A 20,618-nucleotide genomic window follows, 5' to 3' on the forward strand; every position below is an offset into this window, starting at 1 on the left:
AAAAGTTATAATAATAATAATAATAATATATAATAAGATTTCTTTTTAAGAGCTACAAATTGTGGGCACAGTGGAACTAAGGAGAGAAAAACCACAATCAAGGCCAAGAGATTACTTCTTAAATTTCATATTGATACTATAATTAAATGTGGTAGAAAACTCTCTTAGACAAGTATATTCCTTATAAAAGACAGAAATTTCTAAATAATCATATCTCATTTGCAAACAGATATATAATGACTGCAAGAAAGAAAAGTCTTCACAACCATCAATAAACAGACCCAAAAACAATCTTACACTTGGTAAGGCCTGAGATGATGAAATGATCTTTCTTTTTCACTCTGACAAGTAAAAGCAGGATTAGGCTAAAATTTTGACTTACAAATTCTTTTACTTACCTGCAAAACACCAGGGAAACAGAGATTTACCCACTGAAATGCAAGGTTTAGTCACCTTTTTTGTTTTTATTAAAGTTCTTATTGGTTTTGCTTTACTTTTCCCTCTAGTTTTCATGTCTAGAATAGAAAAGCTGCCTTTCCACTGCGGGGAAAAATGCTGAAAATAAGTTTGCTTCATTAAATCTCACATCGAATGCAGGAGTAGGGAGCCCATAGGGATCTGTCGCTGTTTCAGCAGGTGATATAACAAGAAATAAGTCGAAAAGTTTTTATCTGTCCCTAAACTATTTTGTGGTCATTTATAACACTTTCTGCAAGGAGGTTTTCTTATTCATTAGGAGTCATCGGGATTTCCATTGGCCGGCTTGAAATTACCAATCACCACCCGTATTTATTTTGAGAGAAACAAACAACAACAAAAGTCTTCTGTTGATGCCTCGAAGTGGTTTCAGGTTAGCCAAGAGTTGGATGCAATTCACTTTTCTGAAATGCAAAGGAAGCCTCGTGATGTACAATTTTTAACGTGCCTGCTCTACAGTATGTGTAAAAAGGAGTTGCTTAATACCGAAGATAAACGTTTCACCGAAATCAATCAGGATACCTCCGCTTTCTCTTGGAAAGCTCTATGGTTGGCAAGCCTGTTTGGCAGCTTTTCTGGAGATCATAAATCAAAAGATTCAGAATAATTTTCAGCATTTTTGTAGTGAGGCCACTCCCCAGGTCTCTGCCTCGCTGGGATGGTCCCTGGGATTAAACTGAGGTTAAGGCATGAACAAACGAAGGCAGTCATGACATTCGCTTCTACTCTTTTTAGGGCCGAGAATCCACCAAAACCTCAGAATTTGGTAATTATTTTTTGACACGTGGTTGTACACTCAGAAACACTGAATTACACCAGCACTCTTACTATTTCTAAAATGCAGATTATACCATTTGAATTGTAAAACACACAAAGGTTACACAATTTCTGTTACACTCAAAAAATCCAAAAGGGCATTTATTATGATGATTCCGCATTTGAGTCAACTTTGGACACTCCATGTACAATACAAAATTCTTTAGCTCTTGACAGCTTTACAAAGGAAATTTGCTATTCACACTATGAGCAGGCATATGTATTAATTTGCCTTTCAAAGTGCGTGCAGTCCACTTTGCTGCTGATAATCTGCATAAAACTGGATTAAGGAATCGGGAATTCTTGGTGTCACGACTGTCAGTGCATACCGAAAATGCCGTCCCATGATAAATTTGGCATTTATGTCTTCCTGAAGAGCTAGCAGGGCTGCTTCTCTACAGACTGCTGTTATCTGCAAAGAAACAAACAAAAATTGCACCGTATTATTATAAAATGTCTAAGTTGAAATGAAGAAGGCAAGCACAAGAATATCAACATGCTCTAAATGCCAGATACTTACAAGGACAGAATTTCTCCAATACTTTTTTTTTTTTTTTTTTTTTTAAGTAAATGAAGCTGTGGGTGATTAGCACTTTCCAGAAACGTGATAAAGCTCCAAATTCAAACCACAGTAACGTTACATTTCATAGAAGAGGACACTGCAAATTACTTTAACTCAATAATCGTATTACCTTGCCTTAAACTCATTGCAACACCTGATAAATTAAAACCCCAACTAGCAGCAATACATTTTTCTGTACCCAAAGCACAAGAGCAGATATTCCCAGGCTCTGTGGGCACTTTTCCTTTTAAACTTAAAGCTGGGAAAGAAGTAAAAACAATTAATTCAGCAAGGAAGGCTCGAAGGAGAGGGGTGCGTGGAAGGGGAGGAGGGTTAAGGTCTCATACCCTGAAATGTGTTTTTAAACTCTCCGGACTTCAGACAGCGGAAACAGACTGATGCCAGTGTCATTCTAAAGACACATTACTGTGGTGAAAAGACCTTGTGGAATGAAAAGAGATATTGTGATTTCCAGTGCAACAGGGAAAACAGTGATTGATATTGACTGCTCCCTTATATCTGTAAATGAAAGAGCCAGCTGAAACACATTTGTCCAGCTATTCAGCATATTTTCTCTGTTTGTTCACTTACTGAAAAGAGTTCCCCTGCTTATGCTGTGCTAATGGTTGCCAAAGCCGTTTAGTAGCTTTTTAGAGGATTTAGCAGCATGTTTAGGAAGCTTTCACAAGAAAACATGCATGGATTTAGATGGCTTTGTCAAGCTACAACAATATTACTTTTAGTTCCGTGCTGCTCTAATGAGCAGTGAAGCTAAACACTCCTGTTATGCATTTTAATGCTTTTCAGGACTTTAGAGACAGATAAAGGTGGAAGCAGAGCTGGGACTTAGTGCACCAGCTTCTTACAGAGAGAGGCAACGCATCCTTCTACAAATAATGCAGGTGCTTTGGTCCTTCTGTTCGGGTTTTTCAGAAAGTAGACGGTGTGACTATTTCCTACTTGCTAACACAAATACAAAGCTACTTGAGGAAGGAAAAAATGAAAAAAAAAAAGGAAAAAAGAAAAACCAAAACAAAGCGTGCACACACACACACAAAGAAGATCAGCCCTCCCATCCCAGTTTAAAACCAAACCCAGAAATCTTTCAGAAGGGAGACGAGTGGTGATAGAAAAACAGATCCCAAACATCCTGGACTGCAAAGCTGTGCTGATCCTTGAAGGAGGGGTCCGTTTTCCCTCCACAAATACAGCACTAAGGGCACGTTTTCCACAGTATGAAGAGGACCTTCTGTGGGTTTTCACACGCAATATTGAAAAAGCCCAGAACACAGCACAGCAGGTTTTGTCCATTATGCCTGCTCACAGAGACCACCAACTATCTGCAGCACCAAAATGATGGTGCAGGGTATTACCGCAGCACAAGACGTTCAGTTGGTGGGTGCTGATATATTTCACGGAAGGAGAAGCAGAAGGAAAGACTGTCAGGCCAGCAGATCCAAAAAAGAAGGAACACCAGCCAGTCCTATCTCTTCCTGTTCCATTTGTACAATGATACTCTTAGGAGGAATTTGCACATAAGCCAATACTGCTGAGGATGATTGGATGTTTCCTCCGTGCTCTGCCAAGAGTATCAGCAACCGTGACCATAATTAACCTCCACAGGATTTTTTTCTTTTAATTGTATTCTTAAAGTCTGAAACACAAGTTCTGTGATAACTGAAGATGACTAGACACAAGAAAACACCAGAAAAATGATATTCTTTTCTTTGTTATTCAGTAGTATTTAAGGGAAGAGGAAGAATTTTAAGGCATCAGTTATCATTCTCTCTTTTCCTGGCTGCACTCAGAATTTTTGTGGACTACATCTTTCATATATTATTCAGTAATAAAAGGCAGGCAATATGGCACAATGTTTGAAATTTGGGCCCTTACGCCTGGTCACAGCAGTCCCATGGCACTGTTTCCATTCCTTTGCTAACCGAGGAGATGAGGTTTCTTAGGTAAGAGATTGAACAAAGCAGGTTTAATTATTTTTCTTCATTCAAATATGCAAACTCTAAAAAGAAAAAAAAAGTCCTCACAAGTGTTTTCACTAGCTAGTAAAGCTAAATCACCTGTGGGAAGCAAACACAAGTTTGCCTTTGTCTAGCCAAATGGAAATGGGACTGAATTCACCTGGTGAAATTTGCTCTATGACTGGGCTGAGGCCCACAGTTTTTAATAGACATTTTTTGTCACAGTCACATCAAGACATTTCATACCAGAACAAGCAAGAGAAGGGTTTTAAACTCTCATTTCTGCCTGGATTAAAACACAATGTAAGCCGGGTCAAGTGAGATAAAGAGGAAAGGTAGCAGAAGGTACTGGCTGGGACTGACCCACGGCTGTGCAGCAGGATGTGTCCTTTCCAGGCTTAGCGTCACTCCAAAACCAAGCGTTCCACCTAGATCACCAGTTTTAAAACCTCGCAATAGATTTATCCTCAGTGAATTCATCCAATTACTTTCTTAAATCACTGCTCCTTTTGGCCTCCACAACATCCTGTAATAAGTGCCACGGTCTAATCATGCACTGTATGAAAAAGCACTTTTGTTTGTCTAGAAGCAGGTAATTTCAACAAGTACCTCCTAGTTCCTGTCCTCTGAGAACAGTGATTCATCTGCTGTTCCCTGCTCACCTTCCCCATATCATCGATAGTTTTATAGCCTTTTATCTCATCCCCTCTCAGTCAAGTCTTTGCAGGCTGAGGAGCCCTGGGTGATTCAGTCCCTGCAGAGCCCGTCCATGCCTCAGACCAGCTGCCACGGCTCCTCTGGCTCTGCCCTAGCCCTTTGTGGCTAGAAGGAGCCGTGCCGCAGGGCTTCTGGGTTGCGCCAAGATGATTTTTTCAGAAAAACTGTCCACAACGCCTCCAGTATTTTTTACTGAGCAACGATGTCTAATTTAGATCTTATACTTGTGAATTCGAAGCCTAGCTGACTTTTTCTCTTCACAGCACTTATCGGCATGACTAGCATCTGCCTGCCTCTGTAAGTGCACGCTGGGAAGCACCATTACCTACCTGCCAGTTTTAAGATAATTCTTAATTATTTTCAAATCCAAAGGACCACCATTTTTACCTTTTTAGTATAAAAAGACTTTCAGACCTCAGGGTGCTGTAAAGGATAGAAATGACGTCCTAGTGCTGTTCCACATGAAAAATTGTACCTCAGACCCCTGAAGGACAGAATAGATATTCTTGACTGCATCTGAATATAGAGTGGCTTTCAGCGCTGGCTGTTAGAGCAGTAATGAAGACATTAAGTGAATGTCAGAAACAACACTGATTAAACAGCAACAGGCCAGGCAGCAGGTAATTAAGCAATAACTACCGAGGTGTGGGGTGTAATTGCAGAGATGAATAGGCAGCCAGGTGTGGCTGAATACTGTTGAATCTCTGAATACCATAATATACTCTATTTTGATTGTTAATATTATTACCAATGAAAATTTAACAAACGCGATTCTCATTTTCGGCGCCATGAGAGCAAATTACTGACCTATGCATTAGTCTGCTATCTGGAATCCTCTCTTAGCATGGAAATAATTTGCAATGCACGTTTAAAAAGCAGATCATCAGGGTTTTTTGGTTAACAACAGGAGCTAAACATAAGGAATAATCTGTCATCTGATTGAGCGCTTCCAAGATCAGAAACTAAACAGCTCAAGTAGAGTCCTACTTCAGAGTCAAAAAGGGAACTGTGTCAAGTTATCCTGGGAGGAAGGGAGAGCTCCAGCACGCCATCCGAACCGCTCACCCCCATCAGCAACCAGCAAAGCCCCACACAAGCTCACAGCTATGGTCCAAATAAAATTGAGTACCAAAAAGAAATGGATTTACACCGAGTTATTCTCTCCTCCCCATTTCACCCCTGGCAACAATAAAATGCCCAGTGCCAGCTACAGCTCCCTGAATAAGCAGCATTCAGCATAACCCATCTTTCTCCTGCTGCCTGATTCAGCCAGGCTGACTCTCCCCCCTCCTGGCATTAAGCACCAACTGTTTCTAGGGGACTGAAAGTCCTTTTCAGCTTCTTTGTGTTTAAAGTGCTCTAAATAGCTTTAAAGAATCTTAAAAAAAAAAAAAAAAAAAAAAGAAAGAAAGAAAGAAAAAGAAAAAAAAAGAAATGAGCTTCTGTGTTAAAACCTTAGGTATTTTCAAGAAAGTGGTTTTGTTCGTGCAGGGTCTGTGGGGAACACCTGTGAATGTCGGCTTTAATTGGGCTGCAGCTGGTGTCGATTGTGTGTGCAGTCACTGGCAGACACTGCCTGGCTGTACATTGTGTTTCATTTTCCTTTTTCCTTCCTTTTTAACTCGCTCCTCCACCCCGCCAGTTAAAGTTGTAAGGGGTTGTGTGTAAGAGGGATTAGGAGCCTGCAAACAGAATAGTACCCTGTGGTTTGTGAATAGCGCGAATTGTGGTGCTTCCTGGCTGCAAGCTACCTGCGAGCCTGCGTGCCGGTGGGGTGCGTGCCGGCGAGGCTGAGCGGGTTAGCTCTCCCCTCTGCTCCGGGGAGAGAAAGGGGTCCTGCACGGCCTTTTAACAAGACATGAATGGCTCCCGGGTCAGGACATCTGCTTCTCACTCGGGCAAATTCCCGCCCGGGTCAGACATCCTGCTTAGCCTGAGCTCGAAGCCGCTGGGAGCAACGGCCTTGTCCCACACCAAAATGGGGGTGTCTGGGGGCTCTTAGGGCCCAGGGATTTAGGACCTGATTTGGAAAAGAGATAGCCATGGAAGCCTTTCCAAAGCAAGAGCAGGAAATCAACCAGGCAGAAACTAAAAGGGAGCAGTAGGGGAAGATTGCTGTCCCTACTCTAAAGCTGCCTGAAGTACCTCGGCTCGGCGCCATGCCAGCAGCTCACAGCCTCTGCACGGGATTGACACAGGGCTCCGGGCAGTGCTGGGCACGGACGGCACCTACCCCTGTGTGTGCTTCCACGAGGCTATCGCCAGCCCCAGCAGGTCTCTCCGTGGTGGGGAGTGACCCCTGGGACATGGTGTCCCCTGTCTGCCCCTTCCCCGTTGTGTGGATGCAACCCACTGCCGGCTTGCACCCCTCTGTTGTGCCTGCGCTGGCACAAGGCTGGCCCTTCCCCGATCTGGGTCAAATCACCAGACCATCGGAAAACCAAACCAGAAAAACCAACACCAGCTCACCACTATATTACTGAGCTTCGCTCTGGTTCAGCACCACCACCCCGCTTCCAACAGGCAAGGCAGCCTGCTGCCGGTACTGCAGCACAGCGCTGGCTGCGCGAGGGAGATGCACTGCAGATAATGCTTTTGTACGTGGTACTGCTTTTGGAGATAAAAATACTCTTTGGAGATAGCACAATTACCATTTTCTTCGTGAAAACAGACTTAAATTGAGAGGATCTTAAGTCATGAGAGGTGGACTTTTTGAAGCATTTCAAAAAGGCTTCAATTTAGTATTTCTCTCATGAATCAATTTTCCTGTTGTATATATTTAAAAAAATATGCAAATACATGATAACGTGCCTTTGTTCTCTTCTCTGAGAAAAGAAAGTCTTATGGCTACTACAAATCTCGTTCTGCCTAGGAGAAAAAGTTTCCAATACTAGGAAATAATCGATTACTCGGCTATAAATTTTCATCTAATCTTTGAACAACATAAAATTGACCCTATATATATACCTCTTCCTTCCACCCACATCTGTGATCTGCAGAATTAACTCAAATGGATTCTATGTTTGGCCATCCTGCAAATGGAAAACAATCTCTTCTAAACAGAAGACAATCATAGTATATTAGCTTTTCATACAGTACCCATTCATTCCTCAGACTCACGTGCTGCCCCTATCACTGGAATTTTGGAGGCAATTTACTGAATATCCGATTGTCACTTTACATGGCTTGCAACAGCAATGCTAAAAAAAACAAACACAAGTGTGCAAGGCACTCACAGGCCATGTAAGTGCCTCAGTGAGATAGGTGCTTCTTTGATTTCAAAGCAGCTTTGTTTTAAAACATTATTGCTTTTCCTGAAGTTAAAGCATATACTTCTAGTCTGGTTCTGTATTCACGAACACTGCCTTGGAACAGATGAGTTCCTATTTGTATTGAAACCATCCTGTGCAACAAAATACTGTAAACTTTTTTTTTCTAAAAAGACAGACTTCCTTCTTCCCTGTTTATTAAAGAGACATTCAATATGAGCTGATATTGGATAATCTACTTTAAAACAGGTCTGTAGTAATGAAGAAGCAAGCACCTTTGCAATTCTTAAATAAAGAGGACAGGTATTATGTGTATCTTGTGTCTTTGATCCAACAAACTGAGCAAACAATCTCTGCTATTCCTGATTTCTTTCATGAGAGGTTGTTAAGGAAATGTAATTGAACAAAACCAGCTCCTTTAATGACATCTGTAGGTGACCTTAGTTTAGAACAGACAGGCTCAAGTCTTCATTTAGTATTTAATCTACAGTTTGCTTATTTATGTAATTTCACAGATTGATCGATGCATTTGTGACCATGCATGTGTGTGCCCAGAACCTACCTGAGGTGCTGCACAGGGACACTAAGTGGCCATGCCACCTGAATACACCCAACCTGACCAGGACGATGGGTCCTGCTCAGATCTTCCTGTGGTGGCCACAACTCCCTTGGGAGGCTGCAACAGAGACCGTGTCCTCCTCTTGGTCTCGGCCAGGAGGTCCAGGCTTCAGGTTCGCCTCATCTACCTGCTGTCACAGAGCTTGGCACGTTGGTGGGGGACTGAGCCAGGCAACTGGCCCTTTGCTCTTGTGGGATGCAATTAATGGCCACAAAACGCTGCATGTAACTGCTCTCACAGGACCAAAAGCTCAGCAGGGGCTGTGCCTGGGCAGCAGACATTATCACGTGTATCAGTAGCTCTTATTATTCTATAAAGCTTAAACACGCCCAGAGAAGAGAAGGAAGAGATGAGGTATGTAGCCAAAATTAAGCATATGTATCATAACTATAGCACATGATGACAGCTAGAGAGAATAAACTGGAGTCTTCAGTGGTACATGCTAAGTGTCATCATACATACCTCTACTCATCCCGACATGTTCTAACAGAGCAAAACTTCGAATCCATCTGTAAGCTTTCTTTTTTCTTCTTTCCACTCTCTTAAAAATATTACTAGATGTGGTATCCTTCCAAGCAATATATAAAACATGTAAATTCCAATTTAACTTTTGTAACTACAAGCCCAAAATGCAGCGAGTTTCCAAAACGTACTATGTCGATATGGATCCCATCACTTTGGCAGAGACATGGCATAGCTACACCTTTCACAAAGGAATTCCGTAACAAAACGAGTTTTTACATGCTGGGACTAAATATTTTTAAACAGCACTCTCTGCCAACTTCAAGTTTCAGCTATATTTGTGCAACTGAAAAAAAAAAATCACACACATGTTTCTATACAAGATTAAGCTGCATTTCTGGTTAACCTCAGAATTATTTCATTTTTATATAAACATTTAATGAGAAAGTTTAACTTCTTCCCTTCAATGAGGAAAAGGAAGCCAAGCCACTAGAAAAACAGAGTCTTTCTATATGTACAAATACATATGTGTGTGCGTGTGTGTTCATTTTAATTAAAAGTAATTAACAGGATACTGTGTTCTCACTCAGAGTACGCTGTTACTACAGAGGACCTGTACATACAGTCAATGCTATTTTGCTGAATGCCGCTAGCAAGACATTGAATTATGCAACTAAAATTTTAAAAACTAAAAGAGTTGGAAGAGACCATTAGCTGTACATGTCATAGGTTTCTCTCTAGAAAAGCAAAACAAAAGAAAAACAACAAAACAGATTTGGCAGCTTCTACCTTATGAAACCTATCACAGTATGGGTATTAATTAGTTGTTTTGTTTGCTTGCCCTCTTTTCAGATGTTGAGTTACACAGATAAGAGCAGATACATTCAGCATATTCCAGATTTCTTGCACTGAAAAATAATTCAAGCTTTTGCTTCTCAAGCCAGCAATTCCTTTCTCAGGTTTAACCTGGGAGAGTGGAGAGGCCTTAGATAGGAGCTATCAAAGCAAATAAATGCAGTTCTGCAAAGGGAATTGGGAGCAGTGTGCTCCCTTCCCTAAAAATATTTTTCTCATCAGTAGAACCCAGCCAGTCTAAAACTGTCTTTCAACTCATTTCAGCTCCAGCAGCATTTCTATTACATTATGCCACCATTAAATGACGGCTAGAGCCCTAAACTTCTAAAACCACTGAGCAAAAAGAAAAGAAAAAAAAATCTTATTTGTGGGTTTTTAAACTCTCCCTTTCATCCTGTTTTTAGACCTTCCACTGTGACAAATATTGTCTTTGTCTAGCAGGTTAACAGCAATTGTGCTCGTAGTTACTTATGTATGAGATATCGTACTACAATACAGTAAATGCAATCAAACTCATCTAAAAATAATGGCCAGAAACTCTAGGAAATCTTCTGAGTCTCACTGTTTCTATCAGTTGGATAGAAAACACAAAAATCATATGATAATGAGAATAAAAGAGAATGTAATACTTATTTTTTTTTCTGTATGGCTACTTAGACGTGCATACACATCCTGAGTGGAGGCAGGGAGTGGGGAAAGACATTTGTTGTGTAGGGCTTTTAGACTGCAAGATGAATAATGTCCTTAATGGACGCTCCCTTGCTTTTTCATTTATTGGGTCTTAGTTCCTGAAAGGTGCGAGATGTCTCACGTGGAGTATCTATTTCCTCGGCAGAGTGCTAAAGGAATTTCAGACTGTTTCTAAGTTTACCTCTTGGAGCTTCCCATGGTACCCAGCTGCTCATGTTTCCCAAGAAAACTGGAGGACTACATGCCTGTTTTCTAGGGAGGCAGAATATGACCGGGAGTGCAGTTAGACCTAGGAAGCAATGCTCTCAGCCAAAGCTAGTTCCCTCCCTGCAAGGTTATTACTCCTTAAGGAAGAAGCAGAAAGGCTGGTAAAGAACTTAAAGTAAGTTTTAAGTCAAGTTTTGCTTGTGCAAGAAAAGCGAAGTAGTAATTAGCAAGAAAAAACAACGACATAAATAAGCGAAACAAGAATAGCAAGGGAGGAAAGATATTTTGAGTTATTCAGACATAAACCATTTAATACAATTCTGTTGGCAAGAACAGTGCATTTGCTAACTACTTCTAGTTTCAATAAAAAATTTGAGCAATTTATCTCAGGTATATCATTGCTGTGTCGACTGAATCACTGAGCAAGTGTGGTGAGGGATTCGTAACGCCATCCAAAAGCAGGAGCTCTCTCCCAAGTGGCACAGCTTGTCCGTAGTGTGGTGGGCACCTCACACGCTGGGAACAAGCCAAAGGACTGAGTGAGGCAACATGAGATAAAATGCTCATCTGTAAGAACCTGTAGCTGCCACTTACCTTCAGTGAAAAGGTATGAGTGACTGGATCAAAATGGCATCTGCTTTTGCATTGTTAACATTAAAACATGTCATCTGAGTGCTCTCCTGCGGCTGAAAAAACTGAATCCATGTCATGTCTGAAAGTCACTTCAGTATTCTGGGTAACCAGATCTGCTACTCCTAAGATAACAGATCTGACTTAGCAAATTACTTCATTTCTTCTCCTTCATACTCATTCACAAAATCCTCCTCAGTTTGTGCCATGTTATTACAAAAACCTCCCTGGTCTCTTGGGTTTTCTCCCTTTCCCTCTAAAAGAGAGAGTGTTTTAACTCCTGTCTGAATACAGTAAAAGATGATCAAAAGAAAGAAAACAGCACATACAGGATGCTAGCACAGAAGCACTGGTTTGCATACTAAACAAAAAACAAAACGCTATTTGCTCTACTCTTTGAAATTATTCAGTATTCTAAAGATCAGGATACGCTCTTAGGATTTCCTAATTGATAATAAATGTAACACATTTCATGATATCTGGAAGACTTTGTAATACTAATGATCTGCTTTGTCTGGTATGAGATAGTCGTAAAGATGTGAAGTGTCACGGGGAAGTCGGATTTCGTTGACCCCTTTTTCTCATGTAATGCCACACAACTACCTCACCAGCCCAGACTGGTGAAGACGCTTGTTTTAGGCAAAAGCAGCGATACGAAGTGCCTAACCTGCTTGTTTGCAGGCTGTATCAGGAAGTGCTGGCTGTACAGTGCAGCTGTAATGCACAAAGTTGTGCTTGTGCATCTGCGACTTACCAAGCATGGTAACGACTTACAAACCAAATCCCTAACCCTGCAAGATGTGGTGTGGATGTGGAGTCACAGCGACCCTCTCCAGCACTGAAGTCATCTTCTCTCCCCACAGACCCAAGCAGGGAAGAGCAGCCATAGCACCACAGAGCCCTAGGACAGCGCAGGACTCTCATTGTCCTTCGTTAAATGCTATTCCACTAAACTAAAGCCCACGAATAACTCGTATCGTATCCGTAATCCCATGTATGCTACAGGTTTCACCTCTTTCGATATTTCACTCAGCTGTGGATCATTCAAAACCCCACAGAAGAAATATTTCAGCATTCATACTCTTTTTTTTTTTAATGAGGACCTTCCACCCTCAGTGGACACAGTATTCAAACCGTGCTGCCAAATATTATATGATGTCCTTTCCAGAGTTAATTTTTAATTTCCTGACTCTACTGCATGAGAAATTTTCAAATTGCCTTGGCAGTCACTTGACAGCATGTGCAGACCTAATTGCAGAAGTGAATGCAGTGTCAGCCCAAATGCAAACCTCCGGACTAACTGAAGAATTTCTGCAAAATTAGTTGGTTGGTTAAATTAAGTTCCAGAAAGCATTGCCGTCCAAAAAACCAATTGCAAATATAAGGTAAAGGGCACAAACATTTCTTGCCACAGTCTGCCATGCAGTAAGGGGAAACAGGTGTCTTAAACACACCGCTCAAAAATCTGATGATTTTCCATTTTCATGTTTTAATGCCACAGTTCCAAACCCAGAGATGCTGTGAGTGGCTATAAATCTTGGCACCCTCTTCATTACGGAAGAATTTCCCCTGGTATTCAGTTCTCTTTGCTTTACCTTAAGTCACCCTAATCATGCTGACATCTACTATCGATGATTATATTAGCTCTAAAAGATCCTTAAACAAATGGAAAGGACTGACTTCCACTCCTAAAGTTCTGCTTCCAATTTTCTAAAGGAAATTAAATAATGTATAAATCAAATGCTGGGCGCAGGCCCAGGCAGCTGAACATCGCTTTGTCCTTTCAAAGTGAAGAGGAAGTGTCTGCTACAGAAGGGACAAGCCAAGAGAAATAAAGCTTAACCTCAGCTCCATGTGAAAGTGATTTGGGATAATCGAGGGAATCTGCAAAGAGGTTAAAACTGGGACCACATACTAACAGGAGAACTTTACATGGTGATCAAAAACCCATCAGGAGCTGACCTTCACCTGGGGGAGCTGTGCGGCCCCGGCAGCTTGTTACGCTGCAGTGGAGCATGAAGGGCAGGAGGAAGAGGAGATGAGCAGGAAGGGGAAATCTATTTATAGCCCGTGTTTGTCATGTCATGGTAATCTTATCATTTTTTTCAGGTTGCAAGATTCATAAATAAGTACTGCCTGACAACTTTACAGCAAGTCAGCTATGCAGTAAATGTGCATGCCGCTTTCCAGCTCTTCTTTCACTAAATACATACTACTAGGGCTATTAAGGCAGCCACCAAGGGACTTCTTAATTTATGTACTAGTGATGGACTGCTGATCCTTCTCTTTAACACAGTATATATCTAGAAGGGGGAAAAACAGTAAAAATGTGCTAGATATTTTCCCGGTATTATTTACTAAGCAAGAGATTGCTATAATTGCCACAAGGCATTTCATAAAACTATTGGGAACAGATGTATTTCGTAATATGATTTCTCTATTAAAAGAAGATCCTGATCAAGTTTACATGGTTCCAACAAGAGTTTACACTGACATTTTTGCACACAGAAGAGTGGTTTTGAAGTCCGAGATCAGCCCTGGACTTCATAATTAGGGTCAGCATAACCCTATTCGCATAACCCAGACTTTGATGGAGAGAAAAAGATGTGACATTTAGCTGTTAATGCTATAACTACATACGTTCTTGGCTGTTTACAAAATCTTCCTCTCCTTACCATCAAAGGCTACAGAATATTTTAAATGTCATGCAAATGGCCCTTAAAATAGTCTAATACTTATGCTTTCCTGAGAAACCAGCAAAATTATTTTCAGCGCTGTCATTTAGCAGTTGTTTGGTCTGTCACAACAGTAATTGGGCAGCTGGCAAAACAGGGATAGCCACATAACAGTTACATATACATATGAATTCAACAAACATCCTGCTTAGCTGTTACAAACATGTCAGGAAATGCTTCACAGCTTAAAAAAAAAAAAAAGTAAATCCTCACAAAAAACCACTCTTTTTGTTTTTCCCTTTTAAAAAGTAGTGTCTGTAAACACACTTATTTTGTAGATTTGTTTTAGATTTGAAGTACATAATGAGTACTACTGCATTTTAAATGTCAGAACACAAACTCATCTGAACATTAAGCACACGTGATTCAGAAGAACCAAGAGGTTTACTGGGTTCAAAGACGTATAATTTACGAACAAGTATCCATATATTTTATGATCACTGTAAAAGATTAGGCCAGGCTTCAGGAGCACTATTTTAACACAGAGGCAATTCAATCAACTGCCATGAGCTGCGAGATTCACCCATCCATCTCCCACACTACCTCTCTCTCCCGCACTACCTCTCTCTCAACAGAGCCTGTGCTAATGAAGAGTTAGCCCGTGCCAAGGCTGTGTTTGAAAGAGCAAAGCAAGCAAAGGAACTGGGGCTTTAGTGGGACCACAGGGCTTTATACAAACACTTCTAGAATAAACGCCTCTGTAAAGACCTCCGAGTTTCTCATCACTTTGTCTCTGCAGGTTACCAAATATCAATAACAAGAAGTTAAAAAAAAAAACAACTTTAAGAAGGATGGGAAGAATAGGAAGTTTTCACAGAATGTGGTTGTTTGCCATCCTTGAATTTAAACAAAACCAGACGCACAGTATGTTACTCACGCATGAGAAGAGGAGAGCCAGCAAGGGAAGGAGAGACTTCTCTCTCTCTTCCTCTCTCCTTGTTTCAAGAAGCATCCCTTAAAGCATACAAGCATATGCTTCGGGCTTCACTGACGTCAGTAAACACGACTGAAGTAAAGCACATGCTTAAATACATTCCAAAACACTTATCTGCTCTGTATAATTGGAAGCTAAGTGGAAGCTATAAATCAGTGACAGAACATATTGAATCAACAAACAAGACACTTTTCATCTTTAAGGTGATGGTACTTACTGGTTCTGCAAAATCTTACACTCATTAGTATCCATTATTAGAACAAGAGACAGTTTCTAACACAAGACTCATTCAATTAATAAATTTAAGAATGCTAAGACATTTGCACCGGTAACAGAAACAAATCATGATTAACACCAGTGTGTCACATTTCTTTGGTGCTTTACATCTTAAACACAGCATTAACTTTAGTTAAAGTAGTTACAGCTAGATTACTGCATGCAAAGCACCTACCAGCAGTAGCTGCATCCTGGGTTCCCAATCTCTGATGTGGTATGCAAAGATCTTCTACAAATTACCGTCCTTCATTTTCCTGGTCACCCGAATCCTCTGTTCCCAAGGCGCAAACCATTTGCATTTCACATCTACACATGCTAAATACCAGACTCAAGAGGCCTGTGGCTTGCATGAGAGCTGCAATGCATGCAGGACACAGGCAATGATAAGTGCCACCTCACCACGCACTCTTCCATTCATTAAAATGGAGTTAACCAGTGAGGATTTCCACCTATTATTTAAATACCGATGTCTATGGTAAAAGGAAAATATGAAGAAATGTGAAGGTCTAGTAGAAGGCTACGCTTTGCCACTGATGCCAGCTGGACAATTTTGCTCCATTTCATTAGATCCTGTATGGTTAATGTCTGTGCTATGGTAATTGTCTTTATACAGGTACTTACTCTTTAAAAATCGACTGTCTGCCTACTGGAAATAACAAGGCTTACCATGACCTGCAGTGACTTTGAGGTTGTTACTGTCTGCATGACCGTTCATTATTTAAGCACGGGACATTGCCTCTCACGTCTCTTCTTGTGGGCTGAAGAGCAAAGGCAGCCTGACCCGAAGCTGAAAAATGTTAATGCATACTTGAAACAGGCAAGAAGCAGCGTAGCTCTCACTAGAAATACAATTTGCTGCAAGTGTGAGGTTGCAGCCTACAACATAGTTTGCTGCATGTGCATTTATTTGACAATAACATGTGACTCACTGAAGTAGAGATCTCCCAGAAATGGAGCATAGCCTTTGTACCGGCAGCCTCAACTACGCAGAGGCCTACGTTGAAGCATCAGCTTCGCAGCAGCAGCAGCAAACTACATTATACACTTGTACCAAATTGTATTTCTAGTGGCATGGGAAGTTAACGTTCTCCTGTATATTGCTTTGTGAGTTATTAGTACCTAGATCCTCTGCATGGTTGAAAGTGTATTAATGAGCTGGAAGACATAATGATCTAATCAGAAGAGATCAGCAGTAATTTATCCTGCAGATGATTTACATGCAGCAGCCATGTGTGTTTGTTTATGATCTCTACATCTGGCAAGGAGCTTTTGACATGATGGAAAGCTGTGGTAGAAAAATGCACTCTGTTCCTCACACCGACTAATTAATGCTCTACTTAATCTCAAGAAAGGCACTTTCAAAATAAACACTAATTTTCAGCAGACTGTAAAAATAGGTAACAACTGAATCACATAGTATAAGGACTAAAAGCTATTGTAGCAATCTTACAAGCACCAAAGGAGGTGATTTTTAACTCCCACAGTACCATTCTGAGAGGGTGTGCACTCAGGTACCCCTCTGACACTGCAAACAGTACATTAATGTTTATTTTTTTTCTAAAAGAGAAGTGTAAGTATGCATTTTCCTCTTGCAGAAGTTTTCCTTTTGTACTGTTTCAGGAGCAACAGAACAGAGACGACGAAAGCCTACATTATAATCTGTAGCAATCTCAAAAACTAGTAAGTGATGGCAGAGCTAAAACAGTCCCCATCACTCACACGTTGGGCATTAAACGATGGTTGGCATCTGGAAAGTAACACCGCAGGTTGTCACCCTCCGCATTTTACTGACAAGTGATCGCATAAGCAGGAAATCACGTTTTCCACAGAGAAATGGAGGGGAAGAGCAGCCGGTGCCCGGTGGCCCCACCGAAGGCAGTGCGGGGGTGCGGTGCCCGGGCGGCCCTCGTGTCGTGGGGCTAGGCCTCGCTGTCCTCAGCTCCCACCGAAGCCATTCCATGGCTTTGAGTCACTTCGGCAAGGCCTTGTCTACACAGGATGTTATTCTGGAACTGCGACCACATTTAAATTCACGCCCTATCTCATTCCAGGATAACTTCCTCACGTTGACATGCCCTTAGAAGTACAAGAAAGAGCATTCGTCTGTGGCTGCATTTAGCCCTAGGCTGAAGTCTCACGAGGTAACAGAGAATAGAGATCTGGCTTTATCTTATGAACGGTGCTAATATATATATCACCACCCTTTGGAACGACACCAACTTTTTCTCTCTAATCTCCCAATCATTTCCCACAGAAAGTATGTACTTTCTCCAGCCCAGGAAAGAAGGCAAGGACGTTAGGAAAATCAGAGGGATTGCAGGGCATGGAAAGCCTGTGTGAGTTGCCTCCAAGAGCAGATTTCTCAGCCCAAGACACCGGAGCTACAAAATGGCCTCATTCGGTGACTGAGAAACTACTGGGGTGGTGAAGAGAAAACCAGTGTAGGCTACAGGTACTGAGAAACAAAGCTGCAGAGCCTCAGGACTGGTCCCTGGCTGGAATTAAAGGTAAGCCAGGTAACACTGATAAACTCGGAGGAAAAAAAAAAAAAAAAAAAAAGTAGAGATTGAAGCTTTTCATGTATATTAAAGTGAAAATGTCAAAACATGGTTTCTTCTGCCACACAGAACTACCACCCTTCCACTCCTACAGCTGGTGTACAAAATTTGTAACTCAGGAGTTCTCAAGTACTCCTGAACTATATTAGAAAATGCATTTTTGCTTTCCTTGCAGGTCAAACCGCTAACCATATCCCACAGAGCTCATCTGCCCTCTTCCTGTCTCCCCAGGACAAGTCAGCAAAGAGGCTCAGGTTTCCTGATAGAGGCAGTGAGGACCAAAGCACCTCTCCGACAGGACATCACAGCAGGCAGATATACCCTGGGGCGTACAACCGGGCAAGGTCGATAGTGACAGGAACAGGAAGGTGTCAAACTGAACCAGCAATTCCCTAAATACTTTGGTTTCAGAAGAGGACAATGAAGGCTGAAGTCTGCAGAGAAGTGCCAGCCTCTGCTGCAGCACTAAGTACCCGTGAGCAAATGGCATAGAGACTGCCAGTTTTCTCTGCACCTCCCCATCAATCCTTTTCTGATAAAGATTTTAATCATTTTTTTTTTGTGGGTTCCTAGGTCTGTGAAGCACGTTCATTCCCCTTAGATTAATTCCTTCTTTTCTTTTCTTCTCAGAGAAACAAGTTACAACTTCCAACCACGTCAGGCTGCAGCTTCAGTGCTGCAGACTCCTCACTCACCCACTATGTCTCTTTCCTCAATTCCTCTCTATCTGATTTACTGTTTACTTGTGGAACATATGGGAAACATGCAGGGAAAGCATGCATCCGGGTTCATGTTCAGAATAAATACTTTTTATGACTATTCTCATGACCTGCAGCAATAGACTAGATTAGTCACCCACAACTATGTATAATCATACAATCATTTAAATACGTTTTCAAAACAGAGTACGTTTTAAGATACAGATCAACTAAATATTCCTCTATAGACTCTCTAACACCTATTTCGTACAACTTTACTATTTCCACCTGAGAAAGCGTTATCTTCCAAGAGTTGAGTTCGCCCTCAAAAGTACTGTGCAAAAATAGAAATAAATGTGAAAGTATTCGTGCTACCCAGTCGTCTCCGTTTTCTTAACGAAAGAACAATGAAGAAGTAGAGTACATAAAGACTGAAAATTGATGCTCGTGCTGAAGTAAAAGTGCCATTTATCAACATGTGCAAAGTAACCTTTTTTTTTTTCTTTTTTGATTCTCTTCCCATTTCAGAAAACCAAACTCCCTCTCATTTCAGGTTCATCCAAAAGCAGAATTGCAAACATTTTCTGCTGAACAGAGAACAGAATATTTCCCTAGCAGAATATGTCATTTAATCCGAAAGCAAACAAACAGCAGTTTGAATTCAACCTCACCCATTACACTTAGCAGCAGAATTGAAAGGAAATCTTGAAAAGGTAATTTTGAATTGAAATACTTAAGATCTTTTTAAGTCAAAATATTCTGAAATCTTCTTCTAAGGTTAAAAAAAAAATCAATGACAAAAAAACGAAAATCATAACTGCTTTTTTTTTTTTTTTCTACATAAGCAATGAGACAGCAATGGCCTATACTACTTTAGTTTATTCAGGATTTTTTTTTTTTAATTATTATCATCATCCACCTTTGGGCTGAAGAAAAATCTGATGTATCTCTTTTGTTTTGGGAAACAGTCCTGATAATCTTTTAAGTGTTGCTGCACACGCAGCTGCCAGCAGTAAGAGCGCCTGTTGCTCTCCCCACGCCATCCACCACACAGAAGCCAGAAGCTCATCTGCTACAGGAGAGCTGGAGAACATCTCATCAGCCAAACTGCTTGATTCCATCGTGCTATAAGGCTTAACCAAAACACACGAACATATTCCTTTTCTCACAATCATGCACAAAAGATGAAAAAATAGAGAGATTTCATAACGGAACTCTGCTTTTAGAGCTCTTTTTTGTATGAATTTGAGGGTGAGCATTATTTCTACAGGCAAATGTTGGAATACTGTAGTAAACCTTTAAAAAGGAAAGGATTTTGTTTTCCTTCTTTTTAAGAAATTCTTTCCCCATATGTTTCTGAGACAATGTGCGAGGCACTCTAAAGTCTTTCTGTCTCACCACAACAGTGCAGTTCAGCAAAATACTTAAGCAAATGCTCAGCTGTAAGCACACTAAGGAGTCCATTTACTCCCAGTCAGTGCAAAGGTTTCTGAACCAGAAGGGACTTGCCCTCTCTTTTTAAGCCAAGCACATGGGTAACAGCTTTCCTGAACTGAGGCCTCTCAGTAAGTTAGTTGTCAGGCACACATGGATGCGTGGTACTGACCATGCTGCTGAAAGAGTCAAGTTGTTCTTGGAAGAGTAACTGGTCGATCTCTGCTGGCCGGCTCCTTCGCCAGCTCCATCTGAACTGAGAAAATGTGGTATCTGGAAAATTATTTGAAACAACAATTTCCCTTCAACAGGTTTGCTTGCTGTTCTGTCTGTTTGGGGGACAGAAGACTGAAATGAGAAGAGTCATTACTTGGTGAAAAGCAAAAAAACATTTTCATGTATGATTACTTACATTAATATGTATCATTTTACATAGTACATCTACATATGGAATCTATTATTATTGAGGAAATGTTTTTTTAATGAGGAAGACTGAACAATACTTAAGAGAGAAAATGTTCAAACCAATGCTAATTTGCAGCAGAAGTAACAAAATATTTTAATAAAAAACAGTAAAAAGTCTGGCCTTCATACCCAATACCCGCCCTATCATCCTATGTTTACACCTTAAGAACAGGATTCAGCTCGTGTGGCTTTTCCAAGCTTTGCAAACTTCCTAAGCCTAAATTTAAATTCCACCTCT

At 41.0% G+C, this 20,618-nt stretch overlaps 1 protein-coding gene across 1 annotated transcript in view; it reads right to left on the minus strand.

Moving 5' to 3' along the window:
- Positions 1 to 444: 444 nt before the first annotated feature.
- Positions 445 to 20,618, minus strand: part of AFG2A (AFG2 AAA ATPase homolog A) — a 191,193-nt gene continuing 171,019 nt past the window's right edge. The window contains exons 15-16 of the mRNA XM_083833773.1: positions 1,623 to 1,705; positions 445 to 881 (exon numbers count right to left, since the gene is read on the minus strand). Of these exons, the coding sequence (XP_083689899.1) occupies positions 770 to 881; positions 1,623 to 1,705 (195 nt within the window). The 3' untranslated portion in view covers positions 445 to 769. The remainder of the gene's footprint in view (positions 882 to 1,622; positions 1,706 to 20,618) is intronic.

Source organism: Anser anser, assembly GCF_964211835.1.
Source record: "Anser anser genome assembly, chromosome: 4".
Lineage (NCBI taxonomy): Eukaryota > Metazoa > Chordata > Aves > Anseriformes > Anatidae > Anser > Anser anser.